Here is a 19728-nt window from a genome sequence, read left to right as displayed (position 1 = left end):
CTGTATTGACATTGCACTCTTTAGCAGTAGCACTTGTGCAATTCTACATACCCCTTTTCCTTAGTTCAGTGGTTTTTAGAGTGCCCTACCCCCCTCTTCCACTTACTGTGCGTTCACACCGGACGCGAATAGCGCGTCAAATTCGCGCCTGCCGCGTCTAGTTTGACGCTTGACCACTTTTGTGTTAATTCGCGTGTCAAGAGCGAAATTGACGCGCGTAAAAACAAAAGTTTGAAGCAAAATTTACGCGCGTCAGAGGCGAAAGTTTTGAAATCCGTTGGCGGCCATCTTTTTTAGATGTTTATCGAGCATTAGCATTAGCATCCAGAGAGTTTCAGGAGTTTCACAATTTGCTCCAGGAGCTAGGTTTGGTGGACCTAACGGTGAGGACGCTGACGAGGACAGCGTAGGCCGTAAGGCCTCGGCCTCGAGTGGTCGCTGCCTGACGAGCCCGCGCTCTACAGCCCGGCGCGAGGTTCACCCTCGCCCGCACCCACCTAATCTGTCAGTTATTTTTGTTTTGATAATAAATGGAGTCAGCCTCCAAAAGTGAAACCTGTCCTGTGATTTTTGTTTTTATACACTAAATTGTGTTTGTTGTCTTTACATTAGAATAATAATGTTTCATATAATCTAGAATAGATATGGAATAAATAGCATTCAATACAAAATGAGTATCTCTCATATATTGAAATCGAGTTTTTATGTGAAAGATTTGCTTTGTTGTGCATTTTAGTCATATTACAAAATAATTTATTGAGGCCAAACATAAAATAACATTGTAAACTGTCACTTCACCACGTGACAGCAGCAAGCAGGCTCCTGATTGGTTAACGCGGCGCGAATTGACGCAGAAGTTCCGATTTTTCAACTCAGGCGGCAGACGCGAATTCGCATCAAACGCGTGAATGCACAAATAGCACTAATAAAATAATTCGCGCTTAACGCGCCAGACGCTCAATTAGCGCTATTCGCGCGAACGAGGCGTATTCGCGTCTACCGCGCCGCGTTCTACGCCTCATTCGCGCCGCAGGAATTTTTTGCGCGCGTAAACGCGTCTTTGCATTGACTTAACATTGAAATCACTCGCGCCTGATGCGCTATTCGCGTCCGGTGTGAACGCACCATTAGACTGCAGTCACACTTTTTCCATTAAGGGACAATATTTTTTTTATATTTTTTTTTATTTAACAATGTTCAATAAATATGCAATGATGGTATTTTTATGAACGGGTCATTGAATCTCACGATTCGTTCAAAGCCACAGATTCGTTCACGATGCAAAATAGAGCAATAAGCCTACTGACAATACTGTTTTAAATGTAGTACATCACTTAATGCTACCCTTCTGTTTGTTGGCTGTTGTATAAAATCAATGTCACATTTGAAATCGTGTGGATATTCAGGAAGCATTGCATTCTTGCTCGTATAATATGATCAACATTAAAAACAACTGCTGGATATCAGTCTATATTTTGATCGCAGATTTAGTAGCACAGATAGCGCAAACGGCTCGTGGCAGAACACAGACCGACTGAACGACACTTTAAGTAGAAAATCTCAAATGAAGATCGCTAAACTCCAGCTCGTCTGTTTTCAGATCATCCGCGGTTCTTCAGCAGTGTAGAGAGCGCGCGCGCATGGTTGCCAGATACTATTGAAAAGACCAGGTAGAAAATGTGTTCTTTTAACAGAAAAGCTCTGACTGGGGGTTTAATTATTCAAATCTGGCAACCGTAAGCATGAACGCTTGTAAAAACAGTCAATGTGTTGTCGTCTCCTTTATTTGACACAAACAAGTGGTTTTGGTTAAGTTTAAAAAATGTTTAAACACATTTCAGTCTCGTCTTTTTTCGTCAACGATATTGCATGTGTTGATATAGTCACAGTTAGGGTTGGGAATCGTAATACATTTTCCGGTTCCGCCAAACGATTCCGGTTCCGGTTCTGGTTCCCATTCAATACAAATTATTAAAACAACTAATAAAAAATAGTAAGTAAGGTAAGGGGAAAATGCACAATCCTTTTTGTGTTTATTTCTTATACTTGTCAAATGAGTTTAACAGACTGGTAATGTCAACAAATTCAACATATTTAGCAATTTTTGCAAAAATAAGAAATTTTTCTGAAGGAAAATAAATATTTCTGCATTTTCTAGGATAATTTGGGACCTCTCCTATAGCTTATTGTATCTCCAGCAGTGGAGAATACCCTCTCAGAAGGGCTAGAATATGCTTGAACACATGTAAGATCCAGACAGATGAAACATAATATTTCTTATACATAGGGTTGGGTATTGGTTGGGTTTTATCCGATACCAGTACCTACTCGGTATTTTTCAAACGGTTCCGGTGCTTAAACGTTCTTAAACCGGTACTTAAGAAAACGAAAACGCACACACTTTATCAAAAAAAAAAAAAAAACCTGTGTGTGTTTTCTGAAAAAAGATTTTCTGATTTCTGATAAAATAAAAAATTGTGCTGATGTAGCCGAAAACACTTAAGTTAAGATCAAAATTTTGTCTTCTCATATTATTTATATATATATATTACATATTACATATTATAGACTTTTACAAAACAGAGAAATATCTGACACTGAGCAGAAATATTTAACACACATAGTATAGCCTCGTATAAATATACTTGATATACTTCATACTTGATATGCAAGATTTGCAGTTGGCATTAAAATACTAGACTTACCCGAAGAGGAACACTGCAGCTGAACTTGAACTTTAGTCAAGAGTGTCAGAGGTTTTGGGTTCTAATCCGCATTCGTAGGTTTTTTTTGTTTGTTTGTTTTTTAAACCGATTATGCTCATCAGTGGTTGTATATCAAGCAGGGACACTTTGTGTGCATTATATGTTTATAGGGGGCGGTGAAAAAAGTCAGGCACCGAAATCAGGCACCGAAAGTTGCGTTCTTATTCGGTCTCGATACTACCGTTTACGTCGGAACCGGTTCCCTATTGGAACCGGGTTTCGGTACCCAACCCTACTTATACATAATATTTCGATTTGAATAATTGATTCATAAAGACTTCACTTCATTACTGGATGAATCAGCACTCTAGCAGTTAAATAAACAGAACTGCATGCGTCTTGCGGAAGAACATTGTAGCCGGAGCTACTTCTCTGTTTATTTCTATGACGCGGGTGAGTCACTCAGGCACTGTGCTACTCCGCAGCGGTGCCGGTGCAAAGTAGTCAGAGTATAAACGCTTATTACAGGCTTACCGTAGTGATTCAGGATAAGACAAAAACACGGTTTGAAAAAAGGCATTCTTGATGTACTCGCTCATTATATACATGTAGTAAATTCTGAAGCAAATTTTCGTTATTTGAAGCGACTTTCAAAAGGTGATTTACTCTGTTTTGGTTGCTACCGTAGACATCAGTGTTTATTCTCGAACTATAAACTTTTATTTCAGTACTTCTGTGATCATTTGAATATTTGTAACACCGAAATACCGATACTGTGTTGTTGAAAAGATTGTGAAAGTAAAGCTGTTTCATATTGACAACTGCTCTCTCAGCGACAGCGCAAACAGATTTGAATGTTCCAGTGTGAAGTTTTTGTCATTTAGGAATAAGATCGCATGGGTGTTTGAATCGAGATCGTCTCTCTCTCTCTCTCTCTCTCTCTCTCTCTCTCTCTCTCTCTCTCTCTCTCTCTCTCTCTCTCTCTCTCTCTCAAAACGTATACGAGTAGCGCGAGTGCTTTCATTACTATTTTAATATTCATGAGGTGAGTGTGAGACGTCGCTATTAAAGGATAAGCTCCCAGCACTTCGCCCACACATCGGCCCAGAATCGTTTTTGGAACCGAAACTTAGGAATTTCGCACGGTTCCGGTATTTAAAAAAAAAAAACTACCGGTTCGGGATAAGAACCGGTTTTCGGGTTCCCAACCCTAGTCACAGTTATCGTTTAATGACGTGGGTGTCGTATCTCATCGTCTTGTCTTAGTCAGGGGAAAAAAGGTCGTCAACGAACATTTTTCGTCATAGTTTTCGTTAACGAAATTAACACTGTTGTGGTCACTCTGTGGTCTGTTTTTTTTATTTAAAGGTCCCATGACATGAAATTTTCACTTTCTGAGGTTTTTTAACATTAATATGAGTTCCCCTAGCCTGTATATGGTCCCCAAGTTTCTAGAAATTTCAATCGGTGTAAATCGAGCTTTTGCTATCTTTCTCTGCCTTTGAGAAAATGGAGGCTCATACGCGCTGATCATGAATCTCCTCCTTATGACGTCATAAGGAGGAAATGTTACCTCCCCTGTCTCTGCTTTGCCCGCCCAGAGAATATATTTTCCGCCCATGAGAAAATGCGCGCGCGCGATTTTAGTTTGTCCACGAGAGAGATCATGGCTTTTGAGCGAGCGAAGCATAACAATTGCTCAATAATTGGATGTACAAATGAACACCGAAGGGTCAATACAGAGCTGGGCTTGCTGAACGTCTGAAACTAAAGTCTGGATCACTCTCTTTGGCTCAGCTACACACCTCGGACAAGTAAGTCAACTAATGATATATAAGTGTGTTGCTTTACTGTTTATGGTTACCTAGATTGTTACACATAGAATGTGGCTGTAACATTAGCTATGCAGCTATGCAGTTTATGTGTGTGAATACACACACTGTAACGCGAGTGTTGTACACTTCTTTGTTATTCGTTTTCCTGTTGGTTATATGGCGCGCGTGATATCCGCATTTCAAGATCGCAGAGCTTGATGTAATTGTAATAAGATAAATACAGACGTTACAGATCTCTCATGAAAAGGCAACAGTAGGTTCGCGTTAGCTACATGATAATAACTGTAAACCATCTGAATAAAGTACCGTATCTAGACATAATTTTTTAAACTAACCATTCGGAAACGTCCTGCTGGAGCCGCTGAGTTGCAACTTCTTCATCCGTTGCTTCTCCATCTGGATCAGATTCTGGGTCAAACTGAAATGCTTGAAAGACTGCGTGTCTTCGTGCCATTGCTATATCCAACGTAAACATGCACGCCACGGTACCGTTGCGCAAGATGGTCAAGGCCACACCCACCCTCCACCTTGCGCCGCCTTTCTCCTCATTATCATTTAAGGCTACAGACACCGAAATGGCCTGTCTGAAGGAAGCTCATTCTGGGACTGGCTTGAAGTGGCTATAATTCTGCACTGAGGCTGAATTTTTGGAAAGAGATTTCAGATACAGTACTAGGGACCACTAAGGCCTATATTAAAGCCTACAAAAAGTAGCATGTCATGGGACCTTTAAGATAAATTCAATGTATAGCAAATAATGGCCAACAGCCATATCACCCTGTAGCCCAAGACTGTTTGCCCACTGAAACTAAGCAGGGTTGCTGAGCCGGGTTAGTACCTGTATGGGAGACCTCCTGGGAAAACCAGGTTGCTGCTGGAAGAGGTGTTAGTGAGGACAGCAGGGGGTGCTCACCCTGTGGTCTGTGTGGGTCCTAACGCCCCAGTGTAGTGATGGGGACACTATACTGTCAAAGAGCACCGTCCTTCGGATGAGACATTAAACAGAGGTCCTGACTCTCTGTGGTCATTAAAAATCCCAGGATGTCCTTCGAAAAAGAGTAGGGGTTTAACCCTGACATCCTGGCCAAATTTGCCCAGTGGCCTCTGTCCATCATGGCCTCCTAATCATCCCCATAAAAAAATATATTGGCTTCATCTCCTCTCCACCAGTAAGCTGGTGTGTGGTGGGTGTTCTGGCGCAATATGGCTGCCGTCTATGGATAATCCGGCCCTGCCCCTTCTGTGTAAAGTGCTTTGAGTGCTGAGAAAAGCGCTATATAAATGTAATGAATTATTATTATTATTATTATTAACAATAAATCCAAAATATAATAATATACAATCTTTTGCACTTGACTGCATAAAGTTTGTGTTCTTGTAATTCAACTAATGCCTAGTTCACACTACACAACTTTAAACGTCGGCAGATCGCTGTGCTGTTTAGACTACATGACTTGCTCTGGAGTCTTGAAATCGTTGTGGTGTTCACACTATGTGACACTACGTAAATGTTCTGCAACAGGGGGTTACACACTACACGAGTTGACAACAACTCTGGCACCCAACGACTCTATCCGGTCCTAAAACCACATTTTGTCACGAAAACAAGCGCAAGAAGTGGAATGGGAAATGGCGCATTGTCTATTTGAAAATGGATGGCGGGACAAAATTGGCAATAAAAAAAAACAAAACAATATATATATATATATATACAGTGAGGAAAATAAGTATTTTAAACACCCTGCTATTTTGCAAGTTCTCCCACTTGGAAATCATGGAGGGGTCTGAAATTGTCATCGTAGGTGCATGTCCACTGTGAGAGACATAATCAAAAAAATAAAAAATCCAGAAATCACAATATATGATTTTTTTAACTATTTATTTGTATGATACAGCTGCAAATAAGTATTTGAACACCTGTCTATCAGCTAGAATTCTGACCCTCAAAGACCTGTTAGTCTCCCTTTAAAATGTCCACCTCCACTCCATTTATTATCCTAAATTAGATGCACCTGTTTGAGGTCGTTAGCTGCATAAAGACACCTGTCCACCCCATACAATCAGTAAGAATACAATTACTAACATGGCCAAGACCAGAGAGCTGTCCAAAGACACTAGAGAAAAAATTGTACACCTCCACAAGGCTGGAAAGGGCTACGGGGAAATTGCCAAGCAGCTTGGTGAAAAAAGGTCCACTGTTGGAGCAATCATTAGAAAATGGAAGAAGCTAAACATGACTGTCGATCTCCCTCGGACTGGGGCTCCATGCAAGATCTCACCTCATGGGGTCTCAATGATCCTAAGAAAGGTTAGAAATCAGCCCAGAACTACACGGGAGGAGCTGGTCAATGACCTGAAAAGAGCTGGGACCACCGTTTCCAAGGTTACTGTTGGTAATACACTAAGACGTCATGGTTTGAAATCATGCATGGCACGGAAGGTTCCCCTGCTTAAACCAGCACATGTCAAGGCCCGTCTTAAGTTTGCCAATGACCATTTGGATGATTCAGAGGAGTCATGGGAGAAAGTCATGTGGTCAGATGAGACCAAAATAGAACTTTTTGGTCATAATTCCACTAACCGTGTTTGGAGGAAGAAGAATGATGAGTACCATCCCAAGAACACCATCCCTACTGTGAAGCATGGGGGTGGTAGCATCATGCTTTGGGGGTGTTTTTCTGCACATGGGATAGGGCGACTGCACTGTATTAAGGAGAGGATGACCGGGGCCATGTATTGCGAGATTTTGGGGAACAACCTCCTTCCCTCAGTTAGAGCATTGAAGATGGGTCGAGGCTGGGTCTTCCAACATGACAATGACCCGAAGAACACAGCCAGGATAACCAAGGAGTGGCTCTGTAAGAAGCATATCAAGGTTCTGGCGTGGCCTAGCCAGTTTCCAGACCTAAACCCAATAGAGAATCTTTGGAGGGAGCTCAAACTCCACGTTTCTCAGCGACAGCACAGAAACCTGACTGATCTAGAGAAGATCTGTGTGGAGGAGTGGGCCAAAATCCCTCCTGCAGTGTGTGCAAACCTGGTGAAAAACTACAGGAAACGTTTGACCTCTGTAATTGCAAACAAAGGCTACTGTACCAAATATTAACATTGATTTTTTCAGGTGTTCAAATACTTATTTGCAGCTGTATCATACAAATAAATAGTTAAAAAATCATGCATTGTGATTTCTGGATTCTTTTTTTTTTTTTGATTATGTCTCTCACAGTGGACATGCACCTACGATGACAATTTCAGACCCCTCCATGATTTCTAAGTGGGAGAACTTGCAAAATAGCAGGGTGTTCAAATACTTATTTTCTTCACTGTATGTATATATACATATATATATATATATATATAGGGCTGGGTATCGTTAAAAAAATTTCGATACCGATACCTTGATTTCGATACCGGTTCTTAACGATACTTTTTTCGATACCAATTTTATGAAATCCATTTGAACAAGATTACATAACACATTACCCCAAAACTTTGGTTTTATTTTTTCAGTTTGACTCATGCTCCTTAGCCAGTGCACAAAGGAACTCATTTTTTTATAAAGAGCTCATGCTCACCAAAGCTGAATTTGTTTGATCAAAAACACAGTAAAACTTGTAACATTGTGAAATAGTATTACAATTTAATCTTATTTGAATATATTTCAAAATGTAATTTATTCCTGTGATGTCAAAGCTGAATTATCAAAATCATTACTTCAGTGTCACATGATCCTTCAGAAATATGAAAACAGTTTGCTGCTTAATATTTTGGAAACTGATACATTTTTTCATGATTCTTTGATGAATAAAAATTTCAAAAGAACAGCATTTTTTTTAAACATAAATCTTTTGTAACATTACACATGTTTTAAGGTCATTTTTGATCACTTTAATGCATCCTTACTGAAAAACTGACTAACCAACACCTTTGAACGGCAGTGTACATTCAGTAGGTCATTATTGCAATATAAACACTGTCAGAGTGATCAACAGGTATCTCTTCATTTACCAGTCGAAGAAGGAGCAACTTTCTGCTCTTATGTTTACTCCATGCACTGTCAAGGGCTTCATCATATTGTCGTGGTACCGGTCTTTGCAGCAATTATTTTACCGCAAATACTGCATTGCGCGCTGTTGGCATCGAGCCTGGAGAAATGTAGCCACACTTTTGATCGACTTATCCACATCTTTATGGTATTGTGTGTGTGTGTGTGTGTGTGTGTGTGTGTGTGTGTGTGTGTGTGTGTGTGTGTGTGTGTGCTCGCGTCTCATATGACTATGTGCGTGGAGAGTTTGTGTATGCGTGCGCGCGTCTCATATGAGTTGCCTAAGTGCTCAGAGAGTTCTGCGCGTCTTGAATGTGTAGAATTTGCGTGTATATGCGTGAGCGACTTTAGGTGTGTCATTGTGCATTTCATATGTATTTGTTTGAGCACTGACGTTGACGAGTTAACCCCTTAGGTATCGAAATCTGGTACCGAACAAGTCATTTTTCGATACTCGATAGTATCGAGGCAATTCGGTCGGTACCTTAAAAGTATCGAACTAGAGAGAGAGAGAGAGAGAGAGAGAATGGGTGAAAGGATGGATAAGCACACGCGGGCAGCAGGGATTGTCTGTCAGAGAGAGTTGGAGGTGAGTAAAACATTATAATAAAAAAGCAGCTGCCTGTTGTGGTTTGGTAATGATGGTTACAAATACAAAAGGCTTTTGTAATGTCATAACAAGCTGATCATTGGCTGTTGCTCGTCACGACACGTGACACCACAGGCTATCGAGTCGGCCGACAGCTCCAGATATTTGGCATGCTAGATATTTGTCTGGCGTCAGCGACGCGTCGGCGACGTGTCAGCGAGCGTTTTTGATGCGTCGTTAAGTATTTCACACTTAAAGATTGGCGAGCGCGGATCACCCGCAGATTTGCACGCGATTACAGCCCGACCTATCGGCGAGCTCGTTAACTTGCGAATCGGGCTTAAATCTGGCTTAAAATCCTGTAGTGTGAACTAGCCATAAGATGCCACAGTGTGACATTTCTGAGGCAAGCAGAGCAGGAATTGGATTTGCCAAACTCAAACTGGAACACATGGAAACTTGTTTATTTAACTTTAATTAATATAAAAAAACAAAGAGGAAAATGGTAATGTTTTATAGCAGTTGTCTACTTTTATGTCCTTTCACCTCATTTTTTTTCTCTTTGTATGATTTTTATGAAAAAAAAATTTCCACTTCAGATCTGATGGAAGAGAACGAGGAGAGTGAAGAACACTTGCGTCGCTCAAAGAATAAACAGACATTTTTAAAGAAAAGAAGAGCCAAGAAATTTACAACCTGCACTCGGTGTGGAAAGAGTTTCACAACCAAACATCTTAAGCTTCACATGAGAGTTCACACTGGAGAGAGACTGTTCACGTGTGATCAGTGTGGAAAGAGTTTCACTTTTCAAAGTCACCTGAAGATACACATGAAGATCCACACTGGAGAGAAGTCCCATGTATGCCATCAATGTGGAAAGAGTTTCACACAATCATCAAATCTTAATATTCACATGAGGATCCACACCGGAGAGAGGCCGTTCTCATGTGATCAATGCGGGAAAACATTTCTTAGTGCATCACACCTGAAGTCACACCTGACAGTTCATACGAAGGAGAAGCCACATTCATGTTCTGTGTGTGGAAAGAGTTTTTCACTGCGGCAACATTTAAAAGTACATCAACAAATTCACACTGGTGTGAGAGAGTACATGTGCTTTGAGTGTGAGAAGACTTTTACTACAGCGCAATGTTTAAAACTGCACGAGAGGATACACACTGGAGAAAAACCTTACAAGTGTTCACACTGTGACAAGACAGTCAGTGTGTTATCATCTCTGAAAGCACATGAGATGATCCACACTGGAGAAAAACCTTACAAGTGTTCACACTGTGACAAGAGATTCAACCAGTCAGCACATCTGAAATCACATGAGAGGATCCACACTGGAGAAAAACCTTACAAGTGTTCACATTGTGACAAGAGATTCAGCCAGTCATCACATCTGAAAACACATGAGAGGATCCACACTGGAGAAAACCCTTACAAGTGTTCACATTGTGACAAGAGATTCAATGTGTCATCACATCTGAAAACACATGAGAGGATCCACACTGGAGAAAAACCTTACAAGTGTTCACACTGTGACAAGAGATTCAGTCAGCCATCATCTCTGAAATCACATGAGAGGATCCACACTGGAGAGAAGCCGCACACGTGTGATCAGTGTGGAAAGAGTTTCACTATTAAAGGTCACCTGAAGATACACATGAAGATCCACACTGGAGAGAAGTCGCATGTATGCCATCAGTGTAGGAAGAGTTTCACCCAATCAGAAAACCTTAAAAGACACATGAGAGTTCACACCGGAGAGAAGCCGTTCTCATGTGATCAATGCGGGAAAACATTTAATTGGTCATCAAACCTGAAGTCACACCTGACAGTTCATACGAAGGAGAAGCCACATTCATGTTCTGTGTGTGGAAAGAGTTTTAAAGAGCGGCAAAATTTAAAAGTACATCAAAAAATTCACACTGGTGTGAGAGAGTACATGTGCTTTGAGTGTGAGAAGACTTTTACTACAGCACAATGTTTAAAACTGCACCAGAGGATCCATACTGGAGAAAAACCTTACAAGTGTTCACACTGTGACAAGAGATTCAGTCGATCACAGCATCTGAAAAGACATGAGAGGATCCACACTGGAGAGAAGCCGCACACGTGTGATCAGTGTGGAAAGAGTTTCTCTATTAAAAGTCAGCTGAAGAGACACATGAAGATTCATGCAGTGGAGAAACCACATCACCACAGTCTGAGATCACGGTAAGAAGTTCATCTTTATGTGCTGAGAAACAAAATCTCTTCTGTGTGAGTTAGTTTCCTAACAGCCATGATGAGCAACAGGACCTCTTGGTGGTTGCTTGCTATCCGCTTCACGTTATTTACACATTATTATGAGATATTGAGTTATAATTATAGGAAAGTATCTCATTATTATGAGAACATTTATCATTATGAGATGTTAAGTCGTTATTATGAGAAAGCATCTCATTAAAATGCAATGTTAAGTTATTACAAGAAAGTTTCTAATTATTATAAGATACTAAGTCATAATTATGACAACATTTCTCATTATTGTGACTTACATATTTATATTATTTGCGCAACTGTGATGGAAACAGATTAAATCAAATCAGCTTTCTGTTTCTAATATATCTGCTTGTTATTATTAATTTCATTAATTAGTTGCAGCCCTAGTTCACTTAAGTTGGTTTTGATCATTAAAAATAATTGAAGAATAATTGTTTGTTGCTGTGGCTTCGACAAAACCTGATTATCCATGTTATACTGCGCGATTTGAAGACACAGTCACAGTTCTGTTAGTTTCATTTTCATGGATTTTAGTTTGTTTTCTCAGTCACATGTTCTCCTTTGTCTTAGTTTTCCCGCCACATTATGTTGTAGCAAATTCTCAAATCGGGTCTCGAAGAAATCTCCAGGAAAGTTCCAGGTTTCAGAAGAAGTAACTTAATTGACAAGCAACAAAATGAGATGCAGCTATTCATCTGACTTGCAATGGTCGGAACCTCAGGTTTTATACCTTTCTTATCACTAGGTAGCCAATCAGCTATCTTTCTCTTCTTGCTCCACCTCAAGATCTCGCTGCCATTAGCATCATCTTTCCCGGAGACATTTTTCTATTGGTGGAAAAATCTTTGGCCATTCCCATTTTTAAGGAACATCTCGGGTCACATGATTCTCTGCACCTGCAGTGTTGTAATGCCATCCATCATTTTTAATTAACATTTTTAGTACCATCTTATCAACTACCTATACACACCTTCTCTCTGAGCTTGTTAGGTACTCTTTCATCCTTACAGACCCCTTGACCTGATTTATCATGATTTAACCTGGGTTCTGACTGAGACACAGAAATGCAGACTTTTACATGAGGCAAAGGAAAATCTCCAACATTATCTGTTGTCATCGCCATTGATTTGATCTGCACAGGTGTTTGTTATTATACCCTCATTTGCCTTATATTAAAGTGGCAGTCTTTTCAGTTCTCATTTGTCTGGTCACTTTTCCGCAGAGAGGTTGGTTTCATTTGCCTATCTTGTTTGTATTACCTTCTGAGTGGATAAAGACGTTATACCTGATCTTCATCGCGTGCATCTTGCAACCGTTTGTGACAGGATTAATATCACTATTATTATTATTTATTTATTTATTTATTTATTTTAAATATGTGATTAGTCTTAGTACTTATTGTAGAATCTGAAATATTTATTGATCATCTCTCATCATGCCTATTATAATTTTTGGCAGATCTACCAGAAAGCATCTGGAAGGAGAGGACCGAGAAAACACCAGTGATCCAGAACCTGGAGAATGAAACCATATTGATACTGAAGAACAAAGAGGTTGGTGTTTATTCTTGATTCCTCATTCATACATCATGATGAAGAACATGCTGATGCTCACCAGATTTACATTGTTTCATGACCAAACTAGTGATTTATAACACAAATCATCTTCATGATATTAAAATAGATCATAATCGTGCACAGCAGTTGTTGACCAGATATGATGGGATTAAAATGACTATTGAACTCATCAGTGATCTTGACTTTGAGCTTCACTTTTCATTTCACATTTGTCTCTCATTTGAAATCTCACTTGATGTAATGTTTATTTTAGACCTGATGGACGTGAACAAGAAAGAGAAAACAGAAGCCAAAAAATCTGTCTCCTGCCCTCAGTGTAAAAAACGCTTCACATGAAAATCAAGTCTGAAGATTCACATGAGAGTTCACACTGGGAAGAAGCGGCTCAGGCTTTCTCTCTGAAATCACATCTGCTTGTGAAGCTGAAGAAAGACCATTTAACTGTGATCAGTGCGGTAAACAGTTTCATTGGGCATCAGTCCTGAAGAAACACTTGAAGATTCACACAATGGAGAAGATTAATTCGTAATATTACAGCAGAAAAGTCCCGGCGGTGTGTGTTTCAGTGTTGAAGTCCTTTACTACAGAAGATGACCTTAAGTGCCAGAAAGCCACACTGGAGAAGAAGGCCATAACACTTTAAGAGAGACCTGAATCTGATATACATTTTTAACTTGTTTTTCATTAGAACATCTACTTTCTCCTCTTCCATGCAAACGCAAGATATACTTTCATGTATCTTTGAAACTGGACTCTTTTCTACTCTTCTTCTCTTGAGATGCTTAGGCTATTATAAGTCAGTAAAGAGAGAGATCTGTCTCATTCGCTTTCACTTTTAACAATATACAATGTACAATAATATTTGTAGTTGCTTAATGATTACTATTTTATCAACATCTCATTGTTACTGTCTGTTTTTATTTTCTGCTGATTCTGCTTGAATCAGTAATAATTTTAGTTCTGAAAGCCATGAAGAATCCTGATATAATTGCTTTTTGAGCTTTCCATGTTTTAATTTTCTCAAAATGGCTTTAAAATGTCTAATAAATTATATTTCACTGCACACATGACTGATGTTGAATGAGATTGCCGTCTTTCTACATTATTAATAGTTTCACCCTTGATATCCAGTATCATATATACATTTCAGAGAGTTTGTTCTAGTCAGTTTGATGTTCATTCACACCATGAGGCTTCATGAAGTCAGAACAATTACTATGAACTTTAAACACAGTTTTTACTAAATAAACTGAAATGATTACTGTGTCTATCTCACCACAGCTTTACACAACCAGCAGAAAAAGAGCAGCGTGAATAAAGGCATGTAATCCTTCGTTATTTTTTTATAGGTGTTTTGACGTGTTTTGATGTTCTACCATTTACTGCCGATTACGTCATCACCAGCAATGTTTTATCCATGTCATATGTTATATCCATGTCATATTGTTAGAAATAACAGGATTGTCTTTCAATTCCCTAGTGAAAAAAGTATACTTTATTGTATTTGAAATGTATTCCTTTTTTCAATAGTACATTGCAAATATACTAACAAAAACATGTACTATGTTTAAATGGATTAAAAGTGTTATGAACTGCTCTGAGACACGAAGGTTGAGGATCCAAATGCAGTGGAATAACGTACAGCTGTGTTCAAAATAATAGCAGTCCAACATCACAAACCAGATCAATCACTATTTTTGTCAGAACGGACCAAGACGTGGTGTCCTGCTATCTGGGGGCAAAAGCGCCTCCGTGCGTTGTCGACTGCCATCATTTCCAAGCAGTTTATGTGTAGAAGCTTTTCCCTTTCTGACCACTGGCCAAAGAACGGTCTGCCCTTGAGCAGCGCTCCCCATCCCGAGGTGGAGGCGTCCGTAGACACCACCTTCACACTCGAAGTCCCCAGGCTTACACCTGACTGGTACCAGTCGATCGCTCTCCAAGGTTTCAGAGCTGAGACACATTTCTGATCGACCTTGAGGCGAAAAAGACCAGAGGTCCACGCTCGGCGCGGTACTCGCGCTTTTAGCCAGAACTACAGTGGGCGCACGCAAAGCAGACCCAACTGAAGTACTGATGATGCTGAGGCCATGAGACCCAGCATCCTTTGAAACTTTCTGAGCGGGACTATAGCGCCGCAGCGGAAGGTTTCCGTCATGCGCTGAATATCCAGTCTGCGCTGTGGCGATAGCTGAGCTGTCATAGACAGCGAGTCCAGTTCTGTGCCCAGAAAAGATATTCTCTGACTGGGAGACAGTGAACTTTTCTCCCAATTGACTCTGAGACCCAGATTCTCGAGATGCTCGAGTAGTATGGTCCTGTGTTCTATGAGCTCTGAATGAGACTGAGCTAGAACCAGCCAATCATCCAAGTAGTTCAAAACCCGCATTCCCCGAAGTTTCAGGGGAGCAAGGGCCGCGTCCATGCACATCGTGAATGTACGGGGTGCTAGGGACAGGCCAAATGGTAGGACTGTGTATTGATATGCCTGGCCCTCTAAGGCGAATCTCAAAAATCGCCTGTGACGTGACGCTATTTGTATTTGGAAATACGCGTCCTTCAGATCTATTTACACAAACCAGTCCCCTTGGCGAATTTGCGAGAGGATTTTCCTGGTTGTGGGCATTCTGAACCGGCGTTTTGAAAGTGCTTTGTTCAGCCGTCTTAGATCTAGAATGGGAAATAACACCATCGACCGTGGCCGGACATTTAACGCACAATCGACATGAGCCGATTTTATTTGTGCGAGCCCTGGGCTTGCCATGTGTTGTGAGATCTGATATTATCTCATCTCCTGATTAGCCTCATAGTAACCAAAGTTATCTAGAATAGCCTTGTGCTGTCAGGTCAGATTTCTAGGATTAATCTCCCTTGGCTTGTCTAACATATATCAGCAAATCTAGGAATATTATAACCCTATTGTGTAACAATACATGTCTACAAGTTCAAGCCTATGGATCAAAGTTTATGCTTACCTTCCAGCAGAATCTTGTCCAAGGGTGTTCTTGAAGAATAATAGTAGTACAAGCTACTCTTATAATGCTCTGTTATAATATTTATAGAACTGTCTTGTGATGAGCTGAAATATGAATAAACGGTACTTGTCTTTATAAAGTACAATTTATTTATACAAAAGATTAAAATACTGGTTATACAACAAAAAGGTTTGTAGCAAATCAACAAAAGATTACAGGTTATAATACTTTCAGCTCTATCCTATTCCAGGGCAGGCCTGTGAATGGATTCACAAAGGCTAAATACCTTATATGCAGTTCAAGCAATATATGATTAACTTGTTCTCGTCCGAGTTTGTCAAGTTAAGAAATTCAGCAGAGCAATATCAATCAAAGACTCTAAATAAAACGGAAGATGGGCTATATTCTCTTCAGGGCTGCAACGACATCAAAATCAAAAGCGCAACGACACTCATACAGAGGCACTCATATATATATATATATATAGGAACGTTTGGTTACATCAGTTCCTGTGCCTACGCTAGGGTTTTTCCCATAAGAAGTAAAACCATGTGACTAGTAAATCATATGACATATATAAATCATGAAACAATGTGACCTTTAGTAGTACATTGTATTAAAGGGATAGTTCACTTTGAAATAAATTTTTGGTATGTTTTAGCTTACCTCAAGGGCATCCAAGATGTAGGTGTCTTTTTTTCCGCAGTAGTTTCAATTTTTATATTTTTAGGTCAAACCGTTCTTGTCTGTCAGTCATAATGCAGGTCTATGGTCACGGTCTCAAAACACATGCACAGAGTCCAAATTAAAACAATTCCCCGTCGTCCAAATTAAACAATTCCCCATCGTAAGTACACATTGATGGCCTAAGACACGAAACGAGCGGTTTGTGTGAGAAAACGAACAGTATTTATATCGTTTTTACCACTTATACGCAGCCATGTCCAAGTGATCTGATCTGACGTGTACGCAGACTGGTGCATAGATATATACACTAGATGTCGCCTTAAAGACATTCGTTCAATGAACTGCCGTAGACAAGGCGACATCTAGTGTGTATATGTCTATGCACCAGTCTGCGCACACGTCAGATCAGAGCACTACGACATGGCTGCGTATAAGTGGTAAAAACCATATAAATACTGTTCGTTTTCTCACACAAACCGCTCGTTTCGTGTCTTAGGCCATCAATGTGTACTTACGATGGGGAATTGTTTAATTTGGACGACGGGGAATTGTTTTAATTTGGACTCTGTGCATGTGTTTTGAGACCGTGACCATAGACCTGCATTATATGACTCACAGACAAGAACGGTTTGACCTAAAAATATCAAAATTGAAACTACTGCGGAAAAAAAGACACCTACATCTTGGATGTCCTTGAGGTAAGCTAAAACATACCAAAAATTAATTTCAAAGTGAACTATCCCTTTAACTCCTGGGAACTGTGTTCAAATGGTGTTTTCCACAAGTGTGCATTCATTTCAGCATTCTTTCTTCCTTTCCTTCCTTTCCATCTTGGGAATCTATGTGTGTGTGTTCTAGAGTATAAGTCCGGAAATGGAGATGTATTTGTTAGTGCATTATACATTTCAGTGCTTAAAGAATCTTCTCTTGCACATGTCTGTGAGTGAATGTGGGCGGGCACATTTACTACACTGAGAACGCCGTCGGCTTGAGCCGACTGTATGTGCGTTGGTTTCGTTTTTACAGAAACCGTGAGACATGCAGTGTGCAGTGTTTGTGGGCACTGGGTCGTGGGCACATTCACTACATTTAATGCACAATCGACATGAGTCGATTTCATGTGTGCGAGCCCTGAAATGTGGCGGGCTGTGCTTGTGTGTAGGAATGAGCACTGGGCTTGGGCATTTTACTACACTCATAACAGCATCGGCCGTGGCTGGAATACCAGAAACACACTCTTTATGAGATTTATCTGGGCCGACGTGAAAACGGCGTTTGTGTGCAGGCAAACGGGCTGTGGTACCGGCTTGTTTCTGCAAAATACACTGGAACAGTTGCATTTTCTGGAACTGAACGAGCGAGAAGTTTTGGTGGAAGTCTGGCCGCAGCGGGACTTGAACACCGTCGTTTTCCTAGGCGGACTAGGACGACTTTGCCTCGGGCTTTATCTCAATCTCAGGCCGGGGCTCACTCGGAGGGAGGCGGCTGCCAGCAGAGCGAGAGCGCCATAGAGAATGGTATAGCGGATAGCCAGATAGCGTCATCTTGTCTTGTGACGGCATTTGATTGCAGGCGTGCACGTATTATAACAGGCTCGTTTGCTGCAATATTTATATTTTCAGTCGCCTGAATTTAGGAGGGGACTGAGAAATGTGTGAGAAATGGAGGTTGGTCCGGCCTCGGCGGGACTAGAACACTCTCTTTCCTCCTTTCGCCGGTGAGTGACGCACGAACGGGGCAGGGTAGCTTTCTTGTAACGTAAGGAAAGCTAGCCCTGTAGCAGGAACATCCATCCCCATAGACGCGGCTTCTTAATCGTCATCCGTGACGGAAGCGGCGGCAGACGGCGGCCACTGTCCGGCAGTAAGAGACTCAGGTGAAGCGGGCGGCGGAGCTGGCGGGCAAACCGGCGAGCTTCTGTCGGTTGGAGGAGGTTCCGGGACCCGCTGAGCATGGCGCTTTTACGGTGCAGCACCGCAGCGGGTGGAGGTGCAGTCTCGGTGAAAGATGCCAGGCGAGTCCTTAGAGTCGCCATGGGCAATAGCTCGCAGTGAGGGCATCCGCCGTCAGCGAGCGCGAGAGCTCCATGATCCTTACCCAGGCAGGAAACGCAGATGACATGGCGGTCCCCGTCGCTGAGTGGGGCTCGGCACGAGCCACAGAAGGTACGAGACATCTTGAAAAAGACGCTCGGCTCTTTTAGTAGAGAGAGTGTGAGTCGTGGCGCGAACACACACTAGCAGTGAAAGGATATAATGCGCCGGATAGCGCAGCAGGAACGGCGACTGAAGGCGGCGCGGCCAGCGGCTTCAGATGCAATGGCTCGTCCCGCTGAAAAGGCTTTTTCGTCACGATGGGGCCTTTCGATAGGCTGCTGCAGTTGCCGCAGGGCAGCCAATAGGCGCGCGAGCTGTCTCACCTATGTCTGCATGCTGCCGCAACGCGTTTTACATTATTCCAAAATTAAGAATAATTTTTGGCTTCAGTTTCTCGCGGAAAAGAGATTTCCCCATGGCGTAAGATATTACGCAGTACGAGAGAACCTCTCGTAAGAGAACTAAAGTAGCGGCTGTGATCACTGAAAACAAACAACTGTGGGAAGTCGACGAACTGGAGGCATATAAAAGATGGTGGAATTTGAAAATGTCTGGTGTACCGGAGGAGACAGGAGAAAACATGAAAATGATTGCAATGGATATTTTTTCTCGAATCTCGCCGGGATTGAGAGACGTTCTTCAGACTTCCATTGATGTCGCACACAGAATCGGCCCGAGAACTGCAGCAGGAGGCATGAGTCCACGGCGGATTATCGTGCAGTTTTCGCATCTGGATGGACGCGAAAAACTCTGAAGTCCTCAAACAGAAAGGTATTAAAATAACAGAAGATCTGACACAACGGGCGAGGGAGGCACGGAATCAACTGTGGCCACTGTTAAGTCAAGCCAGGAAAGATGGAAAACGAGCTGGGTTCAAGGGATCGGTTGCCATTATTGATGGAAAGAAGATTACAGCGGATAATATGTGAATCATGTTAACATTTGCCC

At 41.3% G+C, this 19728-nt stretch overlaps 1 protein-coding gene across 10 annotated transcripts in view; it reads left to right on the top strand.

Annotated features, from left to right (window-relative positions):
• LOC309499078 (uncharacterized protein) overlaps positions 1-14085 on the top strand; it is a 95018-nt gene extending 80933 nt beyond the window's left edge. For 3 of the 10 annotated variants that reach the window (XM_082170089.1, XM_082170088.1, XM_082170087.1), the window contains 2 exons: positions 9774-11397; positions 12456-12875. In XM_082170089.1, coding sequence (XP_082026215.1) covers positions 9774-11397; positions 12456-12576 — 1745 coding nt within the window. In that variant the 3' untranslated portion in view covers positions 12577-12875. Of the gene's footprint in view, positions 1-9773; positions 11398-12015; positions 12881-12903; positions 12999-13275 lie in introns of those variants that run through there. The other 7 variants (XM_082170085.1, XM_082170082.1, XM_082170086.1 and 4 more) reach the window with 7 other exon arrangements.
• Positions 14086-19728: the final 5643 nt, after the last annotated feature.

This window comes from Leuciscus leuciscus, assembly GCF_965113295.1.
Source record: "Leuciscus leuciscus genome assembly, chromosome: 1".
Taxonomy (NCBI): domain Eukaryota; kingdom Metazoa; phylum Chordata; class Actinopteri; order Cypriniformes; family Leuciscidae; genus Leuciscus; species Leuciscus leuciscus.
This window is presented reverse-complemented; position numbering and strand designations above follow the sequence as displayed.